We start from the raw sequence: 21,231 nt of genomic DNA on the forward strand, positions 1-21,231 counted from the left end.
TAAGTGGCACATGAAATGAAATATCATTGTGGAAGCAAACGTCGTCAGCAGACCCCCCATCCATAAACAGTGGTCAAGTGTGCGTTGCAGTGAAAATATTCAAGGAAGAGCCATTTTATTACCAAACTGTAAGGCCTGGTCAACAACCGGGCCTTGGGGACGCTAAGCCCCGGAAGCACCTCAAGGTAACCTTAATGCCAGCTGGTAATGTGTTCTTGTCTAAAAGTCTATCCTAGATAAATATTTGCCTACCCTGTATCCCTCTTTTTTTTTTTAAGTTTCTCAAATTTATAACGACTGTTGCAACGTCTCACCTGGTTAAATGATTTCAAAAATTAGTTTAGTAATTTTGTAAATGACTTTCATCCACTTCCAGAATTCTATGAAGATTGTCTTGTTCTACACCTCTCAAGAGAGTGCAAGTTGAAGTTCTAACCAATCTTGAAAAAAATAATTCAAATACAATACTATGGATCAAATTTATCAGCATATATTGAATGCTCCATCTGGTCCCATTTGACAATCTCCTGGCAACGCCTATTTGATTAAGAATCCATTACAATGTCAATATTCACTTGGTGTGGCCTATAGTAATACAATGTCTTTAAGCTCCTCCTCCAACACATCAACTATACTGTTGTGGGTGGCCTAATGTGTTGTGTGGAAGCCTTCCTTCCCCAGTCATTGTTACTATACAACTTGATTACTTCTCAAGCTTATCCACCAACTCTTGCCATTACTAATTCCCTACATTTTCCACTTATAACTGTTACTGTAACAATACATAATTGTCATTAGTGTAACCACATCAAAATTATTTGAAGTACCCTCCAGTACAGGTATTAATATAATTCACATTAACATTAGTAAGTTATGTAGAGGCTTATTTTAGTACCAATGATAGTGCTTGTACTGAACAAAGAAATGTCTGGGTACAAGTGACAGGATGAACAACCCAGCGGGTTTTCTTCCTATTGGGGAGTGTTGTACATTCTGCTATGGCGGTGTGTCCACTCACAGGATGAGTGGCGCTGCCCAATAAACTCGCCCCTCGGGGCAAAATTTAAAATTTAAAGAAATAAAAGGCAAGTTAATTATCAAAAGAAGGCACCAAACCGGTTAGGTTATGTAGCACCATCAAAGTGCGAAATAATCAGAGGGCGCTAAATATCACCAAGAATGCCAATACGAGAACAGAAACGCATAAGGCAACCGATATCAAAAATATCCGATTCACCTAGAGTTCTATCGAGGGACAAGTGACCGCAAGGGACGGTCGGAAAGCAAGACAACACGCTCGTCCTGGAAGTCAGGACATTCAACAAGGCTCAAAGAAATAAAATCACTTTTGGGACAGTGGAAAGTTTTATTGTAATCTTATTACTAATTTAACGTGGCAAATTGTGCCGTCCTTGTCCTAATACGGTATGTAGTAAAAACATGACATCCTATGGCCATGTACAGCACTGCTAGCTCAAAACTACTCTTACTGACCTAAACATTATGGAACAATATGATGCATATGAATCAAAACTAAAATTTCTAACAATCTGTGCTAGCAGTGTATATTTTAGGAGACAAAAATGAAAAAAAAATATTTTCCAATTGCATGAATGCCATATGTAAACCAATTATAAGTAACAGATACAGGTTATGTCAGTTTCATTCACAGTAAAATACATAATTAACATCCTTGGTAGCATCCTTAAAAGGTACTGGTACAGCCAATAACAGTTGGGTCGCACATGCCATACATCAGGTTACAGTTTGGTCGGTGGCTTCAATAAGTGACGAGTACATTCTTCACTCTCCATCATAATTGACCTTCCTACATGCCAAGGTGTAAAGCATCAACACTTTTCTTATGAAACGCCTCACAGTTTCTGCCAACTAGAATTAAGCATCGTTATAAAGAATAAATCTTAGGCTAAAACCCATTACGATGAAATTTTCCACTAAAATATGACACTAGATGCCGCCATCATCATCATTCATGAAGTGATAGTTTTTCAAAGATTCACACACAATTTGTGCTAAATATTTAACTTTGACAATTTATTGCTCAATTATCTGTTAGTCGCAGCAGCAAATTTAACATCAAAACTTTTAGTATGTGAGCAATAATTCCAGTTATGTACCCAATAATTGGCAACACAAAGTACAAGACCGACTTTACTGATAATTTCCACAAAACAAAGTCAGTCCTGGGCTTCTACACCCATTAACTACAAGTGTTCACCTTATGTGACAGCATCAGTGCTGCATCAAGTAAGTTTACCCAAGGTGGCTTGATTTCATTCCTCCTCTTAAGCTTGTTTACAGAGAAAGCTTGAGAAACCAATCAAACCACCTCAGTTACAATAAACCAATCTTCATAAAACCTATCAGTGACAAAGTGATCAGCTACATGTTGAGGACTCTGCTAAAGACAAACCTCTTCTCTTTAAACAAGTCTACATTAATGACGGGCTGATGTCACTTAGTTCTTGGTGGAGCGTCCTCGGCCTCTCCCTCTACCCCTTCTGGCTCGGGGTGTAGCCACTGCTCCGCCGCTCTTGGTCTTGGCCTCGCCAGACGCGTCGTCGTCTTCCTCCACTGCCACAGACGGCTCCTGCTCATTTTCCCCTCCTCCTTCCTCAGACTTCATTACATCTGCCAATTCCTTTGTTTCACTCGCTTCTTCCTCTGCCATTTGTTTGTCTTCCTTTATACTGTAGAAAACAGATACAAAGTCAAAACTGTTTAACAGATGTTATTTGCCACTTTAGTCTTAATTGTATCATTACGTGCTGAACCCTGTAACATGAGCTCTATTCAGAGCCGAACGCTCGTGGAATATTTACAATGACGGAATTTTCCAGTGTAACATGTCCTTAGCAAGCACTGTAGAATGCTGTGCTAGACAACCTTATTGTGTTATCCTTTCACGCAACAATTTCCCAGTGTAACGTGTGCGCTTAGTGTACGTCGTATAGTGATGTGCTGGACTACTGTACCTTATTGAGTTAGTCTTACAAACAAGATGCTTCTTAACACAACATATGGATGTAGAGTGCACCAAGTGCCCCACAACACTAGAGAACACATAGATAAAAGTAGACTGTGTTAACTGTAGACTGTAAAAGTAGACTGTGCCTGTCACAGCTTCTGATAATGTCTTCTCTAATGGGTAAATCATCTACAAATAATGTCTCCTCTAATCTTGATGTTTATTTAGACAACACATGAATTAAATCAAACCATAATGATTACTAAATATAAAACTAGAAAATTGGGTATTGCTTTACATTTGCAATGGTCAAAATATCAAGTAGAAAAGTCTAAAATATGAATATGACTCGATGGCGAGTGTCGTACATTTCTAGTGACCTTGAAGCCAACAGCATTGAAAAGATGCACATAGACTACATGACAGTTATCTTGAGGTTATCTTGAGATGATTTCGGGGCTTTTTAGTGTCCCCGCGGCCCGGTCCTCGACCAGGCCTCCACCCCCCAGGAAGCAGCCCGTGACAGCTCACTAACACCCAGGTACCTATTTTACTGCTAGGTAACAGGGGCATAGGGTGAAAGAAACTCTGCCCATTGTTTCTCGCCGGCACCTGGGATCGAACCCAGGACCACAGGATCACAAGTCCAGCGTGCTGTCCGCTCGGCCGGCCGGCTCCCCCAGTGAGTAACATTTTGAACAGAAGGAAACTATTAAATCTGCTATATGGCAAAACATGTACATTTGGTAAGAGCTGAGGCAACAAAATAAACCTATTTATGTTGAAGTGTTTAACAAGTATAAATCTTGGACCACCACTCACCTGCACTCCTCGTCCTCACCAACTTCACTCTCTAGCTTTTCACTGGACTCGTTTTTCTTTGTGGATATTTCTGCTGCCACCGTGTCCGCCTGCTCTTCCTCGTCTATCTCTTCCTCCTCCTCCTCTGCCTCCATCTCCTCTGCATCCTCCTGCACCAAGCAAGAAATGTCAATTCTAAAAAAGAAATGTCCACCCACACATTTTTTGTATAAAGCTATAATTATACAGAAGATTCTTGAGTGACAACATAAGTTCACAACTAAGACAAACACACAGTTTGATGATAATAAATGAACATGGCAAATGTGGACATCACACAGGATACGGGACTGGACAAGGCCGGGTGAAAACAACGAGTGTGTACACAGCATATAGCACTTCACGAGGAGCATTGTGCACCTGTTCTTATGAAGGTGTGCTGCCGCTGCTGCTGCTGGACACGGTCCTATCAGATGCCACATACAATGATCATGAAGAAAGTGAGTGACTAACAACTATAACCTTCATTCACCATAATGTTTATCTTTTGTATCCATGAAGATGCTTCTCTAACACATGAAAGTATAAAGTGATAATGTATACATGATCCCTACTAACGGGTAATGATAACATATACAGAGTATGTATACAAGATCTATACTAATGAAGTGAACATGAAAATATGAACAGTATACATGATCCTTACAAATCCTCACCGTCAATCTAAGAGCAAAAAGACCTGTAAATACCAGTGTCGTTCATCAGACATTGTTTCAAAACCATCATTTCCTAGCGTCAGCATTTCTCCGTATTAAACTGCCTCTACCAATCTTTCCTCCATTTGAAGTCTATCATCATCCTACAGTAATTTAGTTTTGTGTCATTTTACTTCCAGCTCCATTTTAATTAATTGTAATAAATGAATGAAATTAATTACCAAGTACACACACAGAGATCACACTAACGTGATGCATCAAATGAACAAATCCACAAGGGCCATGATGAGGATTCGAACCTGCGTCCGGGAGCATCCCAGATCATCCTCGTCATGGCCCTTGTGGATTTGTTCATTTAATTACCAAGTAACTTACACAGCTTTCTGGTTCCTCTCCTCCATCATCGTCATCATCATCATCATCGCTGTGTACCTGGTCTTCCTCTTCATCCTCGGCCGCTTCATTGTTGACTTCGGCGCTAGTGTCCATGTCTCCGTCATCCGACGCTTCATCTACAGTTTCCATGTTGTGCATGTCCTCAAAACTTATCTCTTCCCCTTCATCCTGTTCCCCATTCTTCTTCTTGGTTTCAGCTTCCTTTTCTTTCTTCAATGCTTCCTCTTCACGTTTCTTTTTCTCGAGTTCTGCCTTTTGAGCCTCTTCTTCGAGCCTCTTTTTCTCCAGTTCTTTCTCCTCCTGGATATGATTATACAGGACATAAAATAAACTCGCTCCCGATCAAAGAAATTTAGATTTTAATCGATTGATAAAATGTAATTTTGCAAAAGAAGTGTACGCACACACCAGGTTGTGCCCTTAAGAGTACAGTATGCTGTCGGCACTTGCTGTGCACCAGGGCTGCAGTCCTATACCCTTGCACCAGGGCTGTAGTCCTGATACCCTTGTACACAGCCAGCTTAACTTATGGCAAACATGTACTCATGTTCCATGAACCAAATATCCACCTTTTCTTCAATAAACATCCTTTCTGAACCTTATTTGGCATTTTGTTTTCCATATCCTCCCTCCACAAGCACAGCAATTTAGATTTAGAACACTCGAAAGATGCTATAATGCTAAGAATGTAAGCCAACAGGTTTTTAAAACAAGATAACTGAGGTCATGAAGTATGGTATAGAATCTGGACATTACTACAAAATAATATCAGATGTACAAATGTGATACAATTTTCCAAGATATAAAGGTGCAGGATAAGGAACAAGACTTTTTTTTTTTTTTTACTAACCTCCAATTTCTTGAGATGATTCAGTAAGTTGTTGTAATGATCGAGGGATTTAAAGTGTTCCTCTGTGTCCTTTGAGGTGTGCAATCGCACCTGAGGGCACGCCCCACACCGGTACTGTATCTTCTTCTTGATGACGTTTAATCCTGAAATAGACATTAAACGTGAGTAACACTTACAAATGCAGTTTACACCTAGAGTTTCAGGCTCAGTAATTGCTGGCAAACATCACACCATAACTTTTGGGCAACTGAATAATTTGGAAAACTAACAAATATGACAATATTGTTAAATTTCATCTGCATTCATGCCATATCCAAAATTTCTAGATGTATTGAACGAAATGTTAAATCAGAACTTTTATTCAAGTAATCACCGAGGAAGTCAGATTTAAATATAACTTTGGACGCTTTTACAACAACGGCAGCAGCAACACAGGGACAAGATAGTCTGACTATGTGAAGGATCTTCTTGAGGTTATCTTGAGATGATTTGGGGGCTTTAGTGTCCCCGCGGCCCGGTCCTCGACCAGGCCTCCACCCCCCAGGAAGCAGCCCGTGACAGCTGACTAACACCCAGGTACCTATTTCACTGCTAGGTAACAGGGGGCATTGGGTGAAAGAAACTCTGCCCATTGTTTCTCGCTGGCGCCTGGGATCGAACCCAGGACCACAGGATCACAAGTCCAGCGTGCTGTCCGCTCGGCCGACCGGCTCCCTCCCTATAGCCCACACGCTAATGATCTCCGGGATATTCAAGCAGTTCAAGACCATACGACACATCTAAGCACCATCCATGAGGGGGTCCAATACTGTAGCTACATCTCACTTCCCAAAGCAAACAGATGGGGTAAGCACACCCCCGATTACTTGTGAACTCACCTTGGGGTACGGACGGGTCATAGGGCATCAGTGTTTCTGGGTTCACGACTTCTGCATACTTGCTTTTCTTCTTCAGTTGACGTATAGCTTTAGCCAACAGCTTCCCTTCCTCTGCAAGATAATGGCAATTCAACACTAAATCAAATATATATAATGGTTTGGATGCATGTGTTGGCATAAGAATATACCCAAGCCCATCCCAGAGCCTGTACAACAGTGTGACCGTCCACTCGGCAACTCACCGTTCTCGGCAACACCGGTGTCCTCTGCCGCCTCCTCCTCCTCTTCCTCCTGTTTCTGCGCCAGCTCGTACTCATTCTGTTAAGTCAAGATTTCATAAATAAAACTGTATATTACAGGTATAAACATTATGTTACGACAGTTTGTAAGATGGCTGTAGCTGACCATGACCACCTGATAACAGGTCATGACCAGCCTTCATAAGAAAAATATAATGAGTGAAGAGGTTCAAGCTTACCTTAAGGTGGAGGAGAGAGAGTCTGTGTTCATCCAGATCTGCCCTGTTGAAGTAGGTGTTGTTGCAGCATTCAACACGCAGGTAGTTCCTCAATACCTGTGCAAGTACCCAACATATTAAACGTGCAAATCTGCGTCTAAATCTTTAACTCTAGAGTGTGCAGAAACCTGCATATGCTATACAATACTGTACTTATATCAATCAGTGCACTGTAGCTACACAAAGTGCACCCTCACTACCGGACTCAACTGGTACTTCTCCATGTCTAGGTAATTCAAATGACAAAGAATTTGAAGTTATTATACACTTGCATCTTAAGAGGTAAATATTGTAGGGAACTTACAATGTGCTCTATGGTCTTGACGTGATCTCTTATGTTTCCGAAGACGTCACAGTGACACTTGCGACAGTTCATGATGGGGCCTTTCAGACCTCGTCTCTGACACTTCAACATTCTGCGTTGTGCCGCAAGCTGCAACATTAAAATAACAGTACTTTTCTCAAAATGTAAATCTTCGTTATATACTGTACAAGTAACCCATTACACACATTCTGAACATAAAGGAAAAATCATTATTTCTTGCCATGAAATATACTAAACAAGCTGTTTTGTTCATTCTAAAGATCTAATGTATAATTTATTTCAAATCAAATTTCAGCCTCTGATAATGCCACAAATAATGTTCACAATAAGTGTACAAGTGTACACACACTACTAGGCATGACACCTCGGTACCACCACCGCCAATTATTTACCCTGGACTCGGCCCGAAGAAAATGAAGAACGGCGGTACCCTTTTTGTGGAATGGCTTCGTGTTCCTGTGTTGTCTGCTCTTCAGGTGCCATAAGTATGCCTGTGGAGAGAGAGAGAGAATGCGAGAATGCATCACTGCATTATCTATTGACACCTGATCTACATATCTTATAACATTTACATTATTGTACTGTCAAAATTGAATCACCATCACAGACACTCAAAACTGCCTGTGGGGCCAAGATTCAGGCTTCCCTGTACAGTCCACAGAGGGCTTGTTATTCGTGTCTAGGGCTCAATTGTCTCGCATTTGATTCAAGCTTAAGTCATTTGTTTTTAATTACCGGTAGGTTTAAGCTAGTTTCAAGAGCTGTGGTTCCCAATCTTTTCAGTCACGGGGGCCCTATTTTTTGATACTCAAGTCCTGATACATAATAATTTACACATGGAAAATATTAGAAGGACCAGCCCCAAATCTGCACACACAAATAACATCATACATGACCAGAAGGCATGGCAGGATGTGCAGAATACCCCCCATTGAAAAGCAGTGGTGCAATAGGTACTCAAGAGAGCCGAGACTGTTGAACACGCTTCCACTACACCTAAGGGGCATAACTGGCCGATCCCTCACAGTGTTCAAGAGAGAACTCTTGAAACACCTCCAAAGGTGTTTATATATAGAAAGTTATATATATAGGTGTTTTACATATAGAAAGACATTCAGACCAACAACAGAACTTGCTGGCCTTCGTTAAATATAGTCTGCAGGGTGTCTCAAATCCAGAAACATACCTCACGAGCCTCAAGCCATGCATTCTCACACCAGCCACAGCATGACTGCTCAGTGTATACCTTGTCTACATTTGTGCATTAATCAAAATGCTGCAAATAATGAATAGTGAATAAAGTAATACAAAATACAAGGTAGTTTTCAACATTGTATTGTGCCATGGTTCTGGACTTGAGACTCCCTATATCAAGTTGTAGAACAGTTAGTACAGATGTATAATCAATATACCATTTATCGATTGATTAGGGCAATCGAGGAAAGTATTCTCATTTCCATGTGCCAACATATCTAACTACGAACTACTATATTATGAGAATGTTTATATATAAAACTGCTGCCCTTTTTATGAGAAAACTAATAAAGAGAACATACAGAACAGCCAGCCTTGCTAATCCAGCACTACACCAACAGAGATCACGTGAACATGCGATCATGTTCGAACGCATCACATGATCGAACAGATCATGTGATGTAAAGTTCACACCACTACAGCTTACCTTGACATTAGGGAAATTGGTGATATCACACATGTGACAGTGGAGGGCTTCCTTTGGCAGATTTGTGAAATCTTCCTTCTGGAGAGAGAAAACAAAAAATATAATTAATCCATCACAAAATCTCTATTTTTCAGGTACAGAACACTCAACGATATACAAAACAGTGCAGCAAAGTGCGCAAAACCCGATCATATACAGTTTACACTCTACTCAACTTACAACATGGTAAAGGTGTTTGGCCTAACAAAATTTGTTCCTTGACTAAGTAACAAAAACTCATTAAACAAACATGGTTTCCCACTTGAGCATCATATAGTAGGGATGTATTTTATCCCTTAAATATATATGGACTAACCTGACACACACACAGATCACACTAACGTGATGCATCAAATGAACAAATCCTCGTCACGGCCCTTGTGGATTTGTTCTTTCAATGGACTAACCTGTTTTTCTTTATCTTTCTTCTCCTCAGTGCCATGTTGCGCATCAGCCTCGGCGGCTCCCTCACTAGTGGCTTCCTTATCATCCTTCAGTGCCTCCTCGGCCTCCTTGCCCTCCTGCTCTGCCTCTTCCTTTGCCACCTCCGCATCACTGCCAAGGACAAGAGCCCGGGGATATACTTGTCAGCAATTAATAGCTTCCCATAGTTCCCCCCCCCAACCCCCAAGACGTTTACCAAGGTGCCCAGGCAATCCCAGCATTAATGAACAATATACAAACAAGTGGAACAGTGTCCACCAACCTCCAGGACCGTCATAGTCACCGGCGAGTCACTTCTAGTTCACCAGTCAAGTCATAACAGTTTACATCAGTGATTATTCACAAGTCACACTCGGGATACTTTGTAAACTCATCCAAAACAGTCCAGTAATGGTCATAATTGCCTCGTTCGTTTGCCACTCATCAACACTTGTGTACTACATCAATATGAAGTACCATTCAACACTTCACAAAATGGTGAGGGACTGGCAAACTTGTGCTCAAAAAACATTTTTGTGAATACTAACAATAATGGAAACTAACCTCACTAATTACTTTGTTCTCATTAAAGCCTGCCAAGTGTTAAGGATATCCAAAAAAGTATAAATTTAACAAAAATTAAGTTTTACAAGAGCATCAATTACTTGAAAAATGTGCCCTTTTTAAATTGTATATAAATACTGTTCTGTTTGGATATATCAAAGTCAGAGAATGTACAAATTGACAATTCACATAACAGGACTACTTGGGACAATTAATTCATCTGGATTAACAACACAAGGTGACAATCACAGTACAAACTCGTCTAACATTTAGCTCACACCGACGAACATTCACCGAGACTATTAACAACACAAGTGGGCTTTGCCTTCCACTGTGATCATAGGTCATTTCTACAAAGTGGATACCTTCAACTTCTCTTTTAATTATACCGCAAGACGAGCATCACAAGCTCAACTTGAATTCAAGTTATCAAAGCAATAATTCCTCTTCCGAGAGAATGGACTCTTAAAAGATTTCCCCGAAGCTGACTTCGTGGCGTACTGCAGTGTAGAGTGCACCAAGCATGCATCATATCCTTTATCACTGTACACCTATATAGATATATAGATGTATATACGTCATGTTGGGCACCTCGGGAACGCTCACACAGCTAAGAACACAGTGATCACACGGAAGCTGCCGTGTGTCCAATGATGAATTAAGCATTTATGCCATAGAAGCAAGTCAGGAAGTATACCAGGTTTGAAGGTACAGGTTGTGGGAGAGGAAACGCTGGCTAGACAGAACAAGAGATAAGCCGTGACCTTCAGGGTCAGACTCAACCGTTGCAAAGGGAAACCATTACGTAGTTGCGACACGAACCATTAAATATTGATTCATACACTAATACAATAATAATATTGTCTAGGTTGCCCCAGACAAGCACAAATGTGAAGAAAACTAATGATTGTCTTTAACATATACAGGTGCTAGACAATCTATTCATCAAGCCAACAGAACACATCACATGGACAAACTGAAAATGTGAGAAAACAGAGGTGACATAAGGAAGTTTTTGGCAAAAGTATTCAGTTAAAGATAAATGTGAAGGGAGTGACACAAGCTAAAAACTAAGAGGACAAGTGTAGTGATAATTAACAATTAATGAACAATGGCCACCTAAATTTCTCTGTAAATTAGTGTTTCCACGAGCAGCAGAAACCAACCAGGTGGCTACCTACAAAATTGAGCCGACCTCAAGCTTCTCACCTCGTCAAATTTGGGGTCAAGTTTGTTATAACCAATTCCCTAATGGTATGAAGTCATGTCAGTTATGTGTAATAAATAACCATTCAAACTAGCATTGTAATAAAATCTTTAAACAAAATGCTATAATAGACATTAAAATACATCACCTGATAAACTACAAGGGAGCTGCAGTAGCAGATATCAACTGAAAATTACCTGGAATAAAACAAATAATAATCCCAGCCACTCTCCCACAGGCGAGAAACAAGTCTCGTTGGCGGAGATTCCGTGAGGCACGGGTGTAATAGAGGTAAAGGTAGGCAGCTTACCTCAGGCTGGCATCAGCTGCAAGTTCCACATCCTCTGCATCAGCATTATCCCCCTCTGGGTCATCTGATGATTTTGCCTCATCCCTCACCTTCTGGTCCTTAGCAGGGCCCTTACTACTCCTGGTATCGTGCCAGGGCTTACCACGCCGGGCCTTTACCACTTTCCTGGATTGGTACTCATTCCCGTCGTGATGTTCACTGGGGCCGTAGGCGTGGCCGCCTCTTCCGCGGCGTTCCCAGGTGCGCCGGGGGTTGTAGTGGTCACGCTGGGGATACTTGCGCACAGGTGGTTGATGCATTCCATCCTGTGGAAGACACTCACCGCTCAGTCATCCCCTCAGCAAATAATGCCCTTAAGCTGACCTTCTCCGAGGGATGGACTCCCACATTAGCACAAGGCTGTTTCTGACCTTGGCAGACCAATACAGGTAAATTATTGGTTGGTCTAGGACCAGAGGCAGAGAAGCACAATGTGGAACAGTCTCCACCACTTGCCCTAAACCTTCGGGCAAGAGAAGATCACTTTAATAATTTAAAGCACTTCAACACTGACACACAGATGTCAATCATTATTAATCTCTTAGATCATCCCATATTGCAAGCTTGGGATATTAACCTAATGATATGGTGCAAACTCTTTACTTGCAAATACTGAAATTATCTCCAAGTGCAGTAGAAAACAGTACTTTCATCAAAATATCAAATGGTCTTTATGATAATCTGTCATCATGAGAGGCAGGTCAAAATAACCTACCACCATAACACACTTGAACATAAATATACTATTATGAGCAATTGTCAAAGTGGTCAATAAAAGCCACCGGCATAGAGCATCTCACCTGTGTGTGTCCTAAACCACACACACACTTCACATTACACATTGGCTGGTGTAGTAAGCCAAGAGACCTGTATGTGGCAATCATTAAATAATAGTGCACCTCTATATAACACTTCACAAGGTGTCAAGTGCTATAGGAAGCCAACAGTGTCCTACGTAAGAAGGTTCACGTACGCAAGTACAGTATTCTCATCACCTGCTCACGACATGCTGCAGAGCAAGTCTTGGGGTCCTTTATCAAGCCCAGTAATGATCCATGACAATAACATCACAACTATTTTCTCTATTTCACAACTTTGTAGTCACACGATAAATAATTTACATGCAAAGTGTCATGCTTGTGTGTGGACCTCTGTCCTTGTACATGGAAGCTTTAAAACATAGCGGCAGGTAAATATGTACATTAAGTTACATGTTAACCTTGTAATAATAACTGTCTCCACTGTTAAAACACTTACAAGAGAAGGTTAAGATAATGCTCCTTCAGAGGCATTAGTCATGCAAGAACCTCTTCGCTAGTCATTCATCTCTTTTATATTATGATTTACAGTATAAACAATTATATTATTCATGCCAAACTAAGAAATACTTTCTCTTACACCAGGCACCACACGTACCTCCGGACACTGTGGGCACTTTCTCTTGATGTAAACTGGCGACACCGGCAGGATGAAAACATTACATAACCCCGATACTCTGATGGATACGGTTCTGGGAGTTGTTCTCCTCAAGCCTGGCCCGAGGCCAGGCTTGACTTGTGAGAGTTTGGTCCACTAGGCTGTTGCTTGGAGCGGCCCACAGGCCCACATATCCACAACAGCCCGGTTGGTTTGGCACTCCTTGGAGGAAACAATCTAGTTTCCTCCAAGGAAACTCCTCTTCCTCTCTCAGTGTATAACATCATACATAGCAAATCCAGCACCACCCACCAACTAATTGTGTACATGCACCCACCTGCTGAGCATATATTTATTACCCACCTACTCTGTGTATGTACATCCACCCACCGAGTACACTCACCCACCACTATGTACGAGTACATCCATCCATCACCACCACACATGTTGTTCTGCTAGTTTATAGGTGTCCAACATTCCTCTTCAACAATAAAAATTATAAATATAAACTCAAACGAGCAAGCTCAGACTTTTTCCATGTGGTGGCCTGCGTACCATGCCTCAAGCAGACTCGTCCCATACTTGGGGCACTCGTGTCTTTTCTTTCTTTGCATCATTCTACTCAGTGATGCTCCATTACTGAAATATTTTCTTTTCTTAACTTTTCGGCTTTTATAGAAATTTTGTTAATTTGATTTTGTAAGATCGTGTCTGGTAGTACCAGCAGCAATCGACGTTTAAGTGTTAAGAGGAGACCAGTTACACTATTAAAGATTAGCTATGAGAGATTAACTTCGTGAAAATGACCAGTCTGTAGATGATGTAACAAAGAATTTTGGTACAGGTGTGAGTACTGTTTCTGATAAATGCAAATGTAAGCATAAATACAAGGGATACATAACTACTAGCTCATGTACTGTAGTACTGTAGTTAGTTATTGATGTGCTATAACAGGTTAGGTTATGTCATTTAACAACATTTGAAGCCTTTCTTTGAGCAAGCCAATGAACTCCACCAAAATTTAAATTTGTCAAAAATTATTCGAGTACTGTATGTACTTTATGTAAATATCCTCTTATAACCATGTAAATTTAGGTTTATTGCATGTGGAACATGTGGAAATATGAATTAGAAATTATGTTGGTTCTGGTACAAAAAATTATGAATGTTCATTTTTGGATTTTACCAGTAAAAATTCAGCTAATTCAGGCTAACTCAGATGGTTCCAATTACCAAGCATAAACAGTACTGTATGCACTCGCTTATCCGAATTCAGCTAAATCAAATATTTGGGTTATCTGGTCAAAATAGTGTCCAGATAATTTTGCCAAACTACTACTGTACTTCAGAAAGAAATCTAGATTACCGAAGATTAGGCTGCGTGAATTTTCACGAATTACCCATTTCGAGATTTATAATATCAAACGAGAAAATACTGTACAATAAAAATAAGATTTAGTTTCTCTTAAATTATATTTTTTATTTGCAGTGTGTGTGTGTGGAAATTAAAATTATGTTGGTAGTGGTACAAAAAATTGCGAATATGGTCATTTTTAGACTTCCCCTGTAAAAATTCTGCTTATCCGGCAATGGATACCAAGCAGGCATCAAGCAGGGTCCTTCCCATATAGTCTGGATAAGCTTGCTTATGATGTACTTTAAAACATGCAAAATCCATATTATATAACTCCATGCCTAAATTTAGAAACTCCATTATAAGCATCACTGACGGATCATAGTATAACCGCACACATACATACCCAATCCATGCGTCTTTTCCTGGCAGGAGGTCCATCGTCCCAATCATCAAGGCTTTCTCCAACTGACGAATCCTAAATCACGAATGTCATTAATAATTGTAAATTTCAAAATCTTTTACACAACTTACTAATAAATCACATTTATCGGTGACTACATTTACTTTTTATTCAATAAAATAATTGAATAAAACTATCCCAAGTATAAAAACTATTCCCTCCCTTGGAAAACAAGGGAGGAGAACGAGAAAAGAGAAGGGAAGGGAAGGGAAGGGAAGGGAAGGGAAGGGGAAAAAGGGAAAGGGGAGAAGCTATGGTCTCCACAGATCATTACATCATGCTCTGTGGGCTGATTTTACCGAGCAAAATTTGTATTTCAACCAATCACATGAAGAGCCTAGGAGAGCCTGTCTGTGAAAGGATTTCATCTCGTCCACAATATTTCCCATGCTTCCAAGCTGGAAACCTTATTTTCAACGAAAATCTATATTTTAGTTAACAAAAATCCCTGCTACTGGAAATGAAAATAAGCCATAGAATTTGGTTTTAAATATCCTTCACCCCAGGTTGGTATATATAACATCCCCCCCAGGCCTCTTGATGTGAAAAACGGTGAAAAAACAGTAAACTTGCATGCCTTCCCATATGCCCATTACCAAAGACACCCATCCATGAATCATCAGGCCAATTGTTTGATGTGAAACATTGAAGTACTTGTTAGTGCTTCTTCAATACAGCATACTTACTGTAGACAAAACAGCATTCAAGATATTCAGAGCCAGCTTGGATCTGTCATTTCCCATTCGACTGAGCTGACTGAGGGAGCCGATCAGATCCGACGTGCCGCCTCCGCTAGACATTGCCCCATGAGAGTGCATGCGAGATGAATAACCGGAAGATGACTCTCTTGGCCCCATGTCCTCCCACTCGTCCATCTGTGAACTTGATCTCCGAGACTCGTGGTATCTGCAAATTCAAGAAGATTGTCAATATATTTAATTTTATACTTATTGCATTATAAAATGCCTTATGATCACCAGACTCTCTGTAACCACCGGAAGCTCCGTGTCTACCATCATCACAGTACCCAGATACACTTACCCGTCATGACCACCGGACTCACCCTAACCATTGCAAGCTCCGTGTCTACCACTATCCCAGTACCCAGATACACTTACCTGTCATGACCACCAGACTCTCTGTAACCACCGGAAGCGCCGTGTCCGCCACCGCCACCACCACGGTATCTGCCACTGTTGTAGGCACTTCCACCGCCTCGGTTATAGCCCCTTCCACCACCTCCAGCACTGCTGCCTCTACTTCCCCAGCTGTAGTTGCCACGTCCTCGACCTCGTCCTCTGCAAATTACCAAATTGTGCGAAGAATTAGTTTCTATACATGTACTAATAATAAAACACAGTACATAAAATTAAAATTAAATAAAAAGAAGAGATCTGTGCACAAATCTTGTTGTAATGAGTAGGGCAATGTCATCAGTCTCCGGACACACATTAATGTAGTTCATAGTGGATACAAAATAATACAATATACAGTATAGATTCATGTCTAACTTTTGCAGTAAAAAAGAAACATTGCTTTATAACATGATACTAGAATGTGCAGACACCCTGGAACTGGGCACTTCATCCACTCCCCACATAGTTAACCGCGGTATAAACTTGTGTGATATGCTCGTAATATAACGAACATTACAGAAATTAAGCAATTATTAAACATATTTCAATAGTTGCCCATACTATACTTAGGCACCAGGTCACCTGTACTGTGAGTCATGACATGCTCTATGGTCGACAACATCTCAAAATACTGGATTAAATTCAAGATCACAATTTTTTTTAATTCAAGATGTTTGTTTCATTATAAGCTGTGTAATAATGAGTATCCTTAATGCTTATACAATACTGTATTAATACTCAACAGTGTGTCAAATGTTTGTATTTGCAGTAACATCACCAATGTTTTATGGAATTCCTAAAATACAAGCTTAAGAAAACATTTATAAAATATAAATGCAATATTTTAAATATTTATTTGCAATTAAAATATCAATACAGTATTAGCAAAAATAGAAAAAAATAACACTATTATGTTGAAAGCTTTGGATGTTTTTTTGCATTATTGGCAATACAGAGTACACTGTCAACATTTCAATGACACCAAAATACGTCAATCGATCTAGGAATTCCCGAAAAACCCCTAAACAATTTTATTTGCCCTTCGATGAAACTTGAAATACATGCGCTTGGTGTGGGGTAGAGATCATCAAGTGATCAACCAGAGATCACCTCCATCAACACCCCAACAACTACTCAAGACGATAACTGCTCTGCCGCCACATTTTATCCGCTTTGCAAATTACAGGACAGAAAAGTACGAGCCGTTTATTTTCTATTTATAGCTATGTAGACATGTGTGCACATATCCATCTTGTTTTTAATGTCGACAACAAACGAGGAACGTTGAAATGTTCATAAACGTTCATATTTTTAGTACTGTTACACTGAACCTATTATCACTATCTCTTTCTATTACATCTTTTTATCTAAAACAATCTGCCAACATTTACACATAAATTTATACTTATCACGCAAAAAAATACTCTGGAAACTTAAAAAATGCTGTATAAACATTTTAGGACATCATCGAGCATTTATGGTCAAGCCACAATGCCAAAGTGTTGATAAACCACCCTGCAAACACTAAACATAACAGTCAGCATTATTACTTTGTTACAATGATGACCACACCACACAAGACGAAGAGACGACGGCATTTCAGACTGTCCTGGACCACTATTAAGCCCAAACAATCGACTTGATAATGGTCCAGGACGGATAGAAACGTCGTTTCTTCATCTTCTGGTGTGTGGTTTGGTCAACATATTTTCAGCCACACTATATATGACTCTTCATCTTCTGGTGTGTGGTTTGGTCAACATATTTTCAGCCACACTATATATGACTCATCATCTGCACCTTGTTACAAAGTTGTTACATCTTGTTATCAAGTTTTTATGTTGTGTTAGATAATTGTTACAACTTGTTCGAACATTGTAGCAACTTCATACTTTTGTTGTGTGTTTGTTGGGCAAAGATCCAGATTCATCAATCCCTTAGAAATCTTAATTTTTTATACACTGATCAGAAATTCGGAGGGAAGACCCACCGGGTGAATTTGGCTCATTATTTGGAAGTCTTATATGAGGTCGGGATTTTGAAGAATACTCTGTACTTAAAAACCAAGAGAAAACATATTCTTAAAATACTACAGCTACACAGCCCTACCTGTAGCGGCTGCCACTACTCCCACCACTGACCCGCGAGTCATATTCCCCTTTGTCGTAGTATCCAGGCATCCTGCAAAAAACATTGACAAATTTTACTAAACATTTTTAATTATCCAAAGTTGCATAAATTAATGTCTTGTTACACATTACCCAATACTGTCCCCAATATTTAGGGTAAAGTTGCAGATTCTTGGCCACCTATGAAAAACTGTGGTCAATGTTTCAAAAGTAGGGTTATTAATATTTTGGAAAAAAAGGTAGTGATGGAAAACTGTATATAAATTAAATGACACTACAATCTAGTCCATAGATGAAATTACCTACTCGGATAATAACCGCAATATGTTAGTTAGGCTATAGCATTAGTGGAAGACATTAGCCCTAAGTGAGAATTATTAAACTTAGGACATAAAATTAAAAAAAAAAATATTAAATTAAAATTATTTTTATTATTATTTATAATTATTAATATAATTATTAATTATTTAAATTATTAAAACCTCTACCAGAAAAATATTTTAAGTAAAACAGAATATACACGTAGTTCTATAAAAGTTGCTCGTTTTAATCGCTCGCTGAGCTCCGGACCAGCAAACATTGATCATTGAACACTCAGTATGGGCAGGCACTTGTCTGTTCCAACATTGGCGCACATTTTTGTAATCCAATACCTGTATGTGGATTAACAGTTGGGCAAGATTCCAATATGGTGCAGAACAGACTAGACTTGCATCTTGCATTAACACCGCTCAAAACATCCAAGGAGATGGGGACATTAGGTGGCCTTATAGCTGGCTTTTGACAGGTACCCGGTCATCCCTAATACAGTACTGTACTTGCACACTCATGCCAATCCCAATTTATTTTAATATAAAATTTAAACGTATATATATATAATTATCTACAATTTTAATTTTTTAGAATCGGAACACTTAAGATATTCGAACACGTCACTTTGTATCTTAAGAAGAGCTTGTTTACAAGAGATATAGGTGCTAAGATAAGGTGTTTAGGATATAAGGTGGGCGTATAAGGGCTGGGTTAGGATATAACATGGGCGTGGAAGGGCTGGGTTAGGATATAAGGTGGGCGTGGAAGGGCTGGGTTAGGATATAAGGTGGGCGTGGAAGGGCCGGGTTAGGATATAAGGTAGGCATGGAAGGGCCGGGTTAGGATATAAGGTGGGCGTGGAAGGGCCGGGTTAGGATATAAGGTGGGCGTGGAAGAGATATTGGGTGACCCAACATGTCGGTGGTGGAGTTGGTTGTCTCACCTCACCACAGTGGTGTTGTCTGGGGGTCTGAGCTTGGTCCACAACTGTCACGGTGGTGCCGGGTTGTAGGTGGTGCCACAAGTCAGGTTATTATGGTTGTGGTGGTTGTGGGGCTCAAGAGAGAGAGAGAGAGAGTGTGAGAGGCCGGCGTCCAACACTCTTAATGTCTGCCGTAAACACTCACCCAACACTACCAGCCTATAACATCTCCTCAACTACAACTAGCATCACAACTCTTTATTATAACCTTTACAAACCCACTACAACCCATATATATTATATCTACCAGTAACTAAGCTAACTTATATTATTATTGCCTTTTTACTTCCATTATATATGTAACTGCCGTATCCCCCATTCCCGCTAAATATTACCATTAAGAAATCTTATTAATTATAATTACAAACACTATACACTTATGAATTAATTATCTATTGCTGTGTAAACATGAGCTGGTTAAAAAACTGACTAAAATATGAAATGGTAATTAATTTAATACAAAACCGTTGTTCATACATTTGTCACTGATATACGCACTTCAAAGCGCTCACGACAATCTAATTAAGAATTTTAATGTACAATTCTGATAATTAATTAGACAATTAATTCATAAGTGCATAGCGTTTGCAATTATATTTAACAATATTTTTAATGGTAATATTTCAGAGTAGCGGGAATGGGGGATACGGTAGTTTCATATATAATGGAAGTAAAAAGGCAATAATAATATAAGTTAGCTTAGTTACTGGTAGATATAATATATATGGGTTGTAGTGGGTTTGTAAAGGTTATAATAAAGAGTTGTGATGCTAGTTGTAGTTGAGGAGATGTTATAGGCTGGTAGTGTTGGGTGAGTGTTTACGGCAGACATTAAGAGTGTTGGACGCCGGCCTCTCACACTCTCTCTCTCTCTCTCTCTTGAGCCCCACAACCACCACAACCATAATAACCTGACTTGTGGCACCACCTACAACCCGGCACCACCGTGACAGTTGTGGACCAAGCTCAGACCCCCAGACAACACCACTGTGGTGAGGTGAGACAACCAACTCCTCCACCACCGACATGTTGGGTCACCCAATATCTCTTCCACGCCCACCTTATATCCTAACCCAGCCCTTCCACGCCCACCTTATATCCTAACCCGGCCCTTCCATGCCTACCTTATATCCTAACCCGGCCCTTCCACGCCCACCTTATATCCTAACCCAGCCCTTCCACGCCCACCTTATATCCTAACCCGGCCCTTCCACGCCTACCTTATATCCTAACCCAGCCCTTCCACGCCCACCTTATATCCTAACCCAGCCCTTCCACGCCCACCTTATATCCTAACCCAGCCCTTCCACGCCCACCTTATATCCTAACCCGGCCCTTCCACGCCCACCTTATATCCTAACCCAGCCCTTCCACGCCCACCTTATATCCTGACCCAGCCCTTCCACGCCCACCTTATATCCTGCCCCAGCCCTTCCACGCCCACCTTATATCCTAACCCAGCCCTTCCACGCCCACCTTATATCCTAACCCAGCCCTTCCACGCCCACCTTATATCCTAACCCGGCCCTTCCACGCCCACCTTATATCCTAACCCAGCCCTTCCACGCCCACCTTATATCCTAACCCGGCCCTTCCACGCCCACCTTATATCCTAACCCAGCCCTTCCACGCCCACCTTATATCCTAACCCGGCCCTTCCACGCCCACCTTATATCCTAACCCAGCCCTTCCACGCCCACCTTA

General features: G+C 40.5%; 1 protein-coding gene across 1 annotated transcript; it reads right to left on the reverse strand.

Annotated features, from left to right (window-relative positions):
* Positions 1-1,346: 1,346 nt before the first annotated feature.
* On the reverse strand, positions 1,347-19,711 carry LOC123770513 (zinc finger protein on ecdysone puffs). Its single transcript, XM_045762464.2, has 17 exons — positions 19,489-19,711; positions 18,214-18,285; positions 16,087-16,266; positions 15,655-15,874; positions 14,912-14,983; positions 11,697-12,001; positions 9,600-9,747; positions 9,154-9,231; positions 7,865-7,963; positions 7,452-7,580; positions 7,109-7,204; positions 6,873-6,948; positions 6,631-6,741; positions 5,753-5,895; positions 4,882-5,202; positions 3,812-3,960; positions 1,347-2,711 (listed from the first exon to the last, which is right to left on the reverse strand). Exons 2-17 carry the CDS (start codon positions 18,282-18,284, stop codon positions 2,480-2,482), a joined length of 2,430 nt encoding a protein of 809 aa, XP_045618420.1. The 5' UTR covers position 18,285; positions 19,489-19,711; the 3' UTR covers positions 1,347-2,479.
* Positions 19,712-21,231: the final 1,520 nt, after the last annotated feature.

The sequence above is a fragment of the Procambarus clarkii genome, chromosome 46 (genome assembly GCF_040958095.1).
Source record: "Procambarus clarkii isolate CNS0578487 chromosome 46, FALCON_Pclarkii_2.0, whole genome shotgun sequence".
NCBI lineage: Eukaryota > Metazoa > Arthropoda > Malacostraca > Decapoda > Cambaridae > Procambarus > Procambarus clarkii.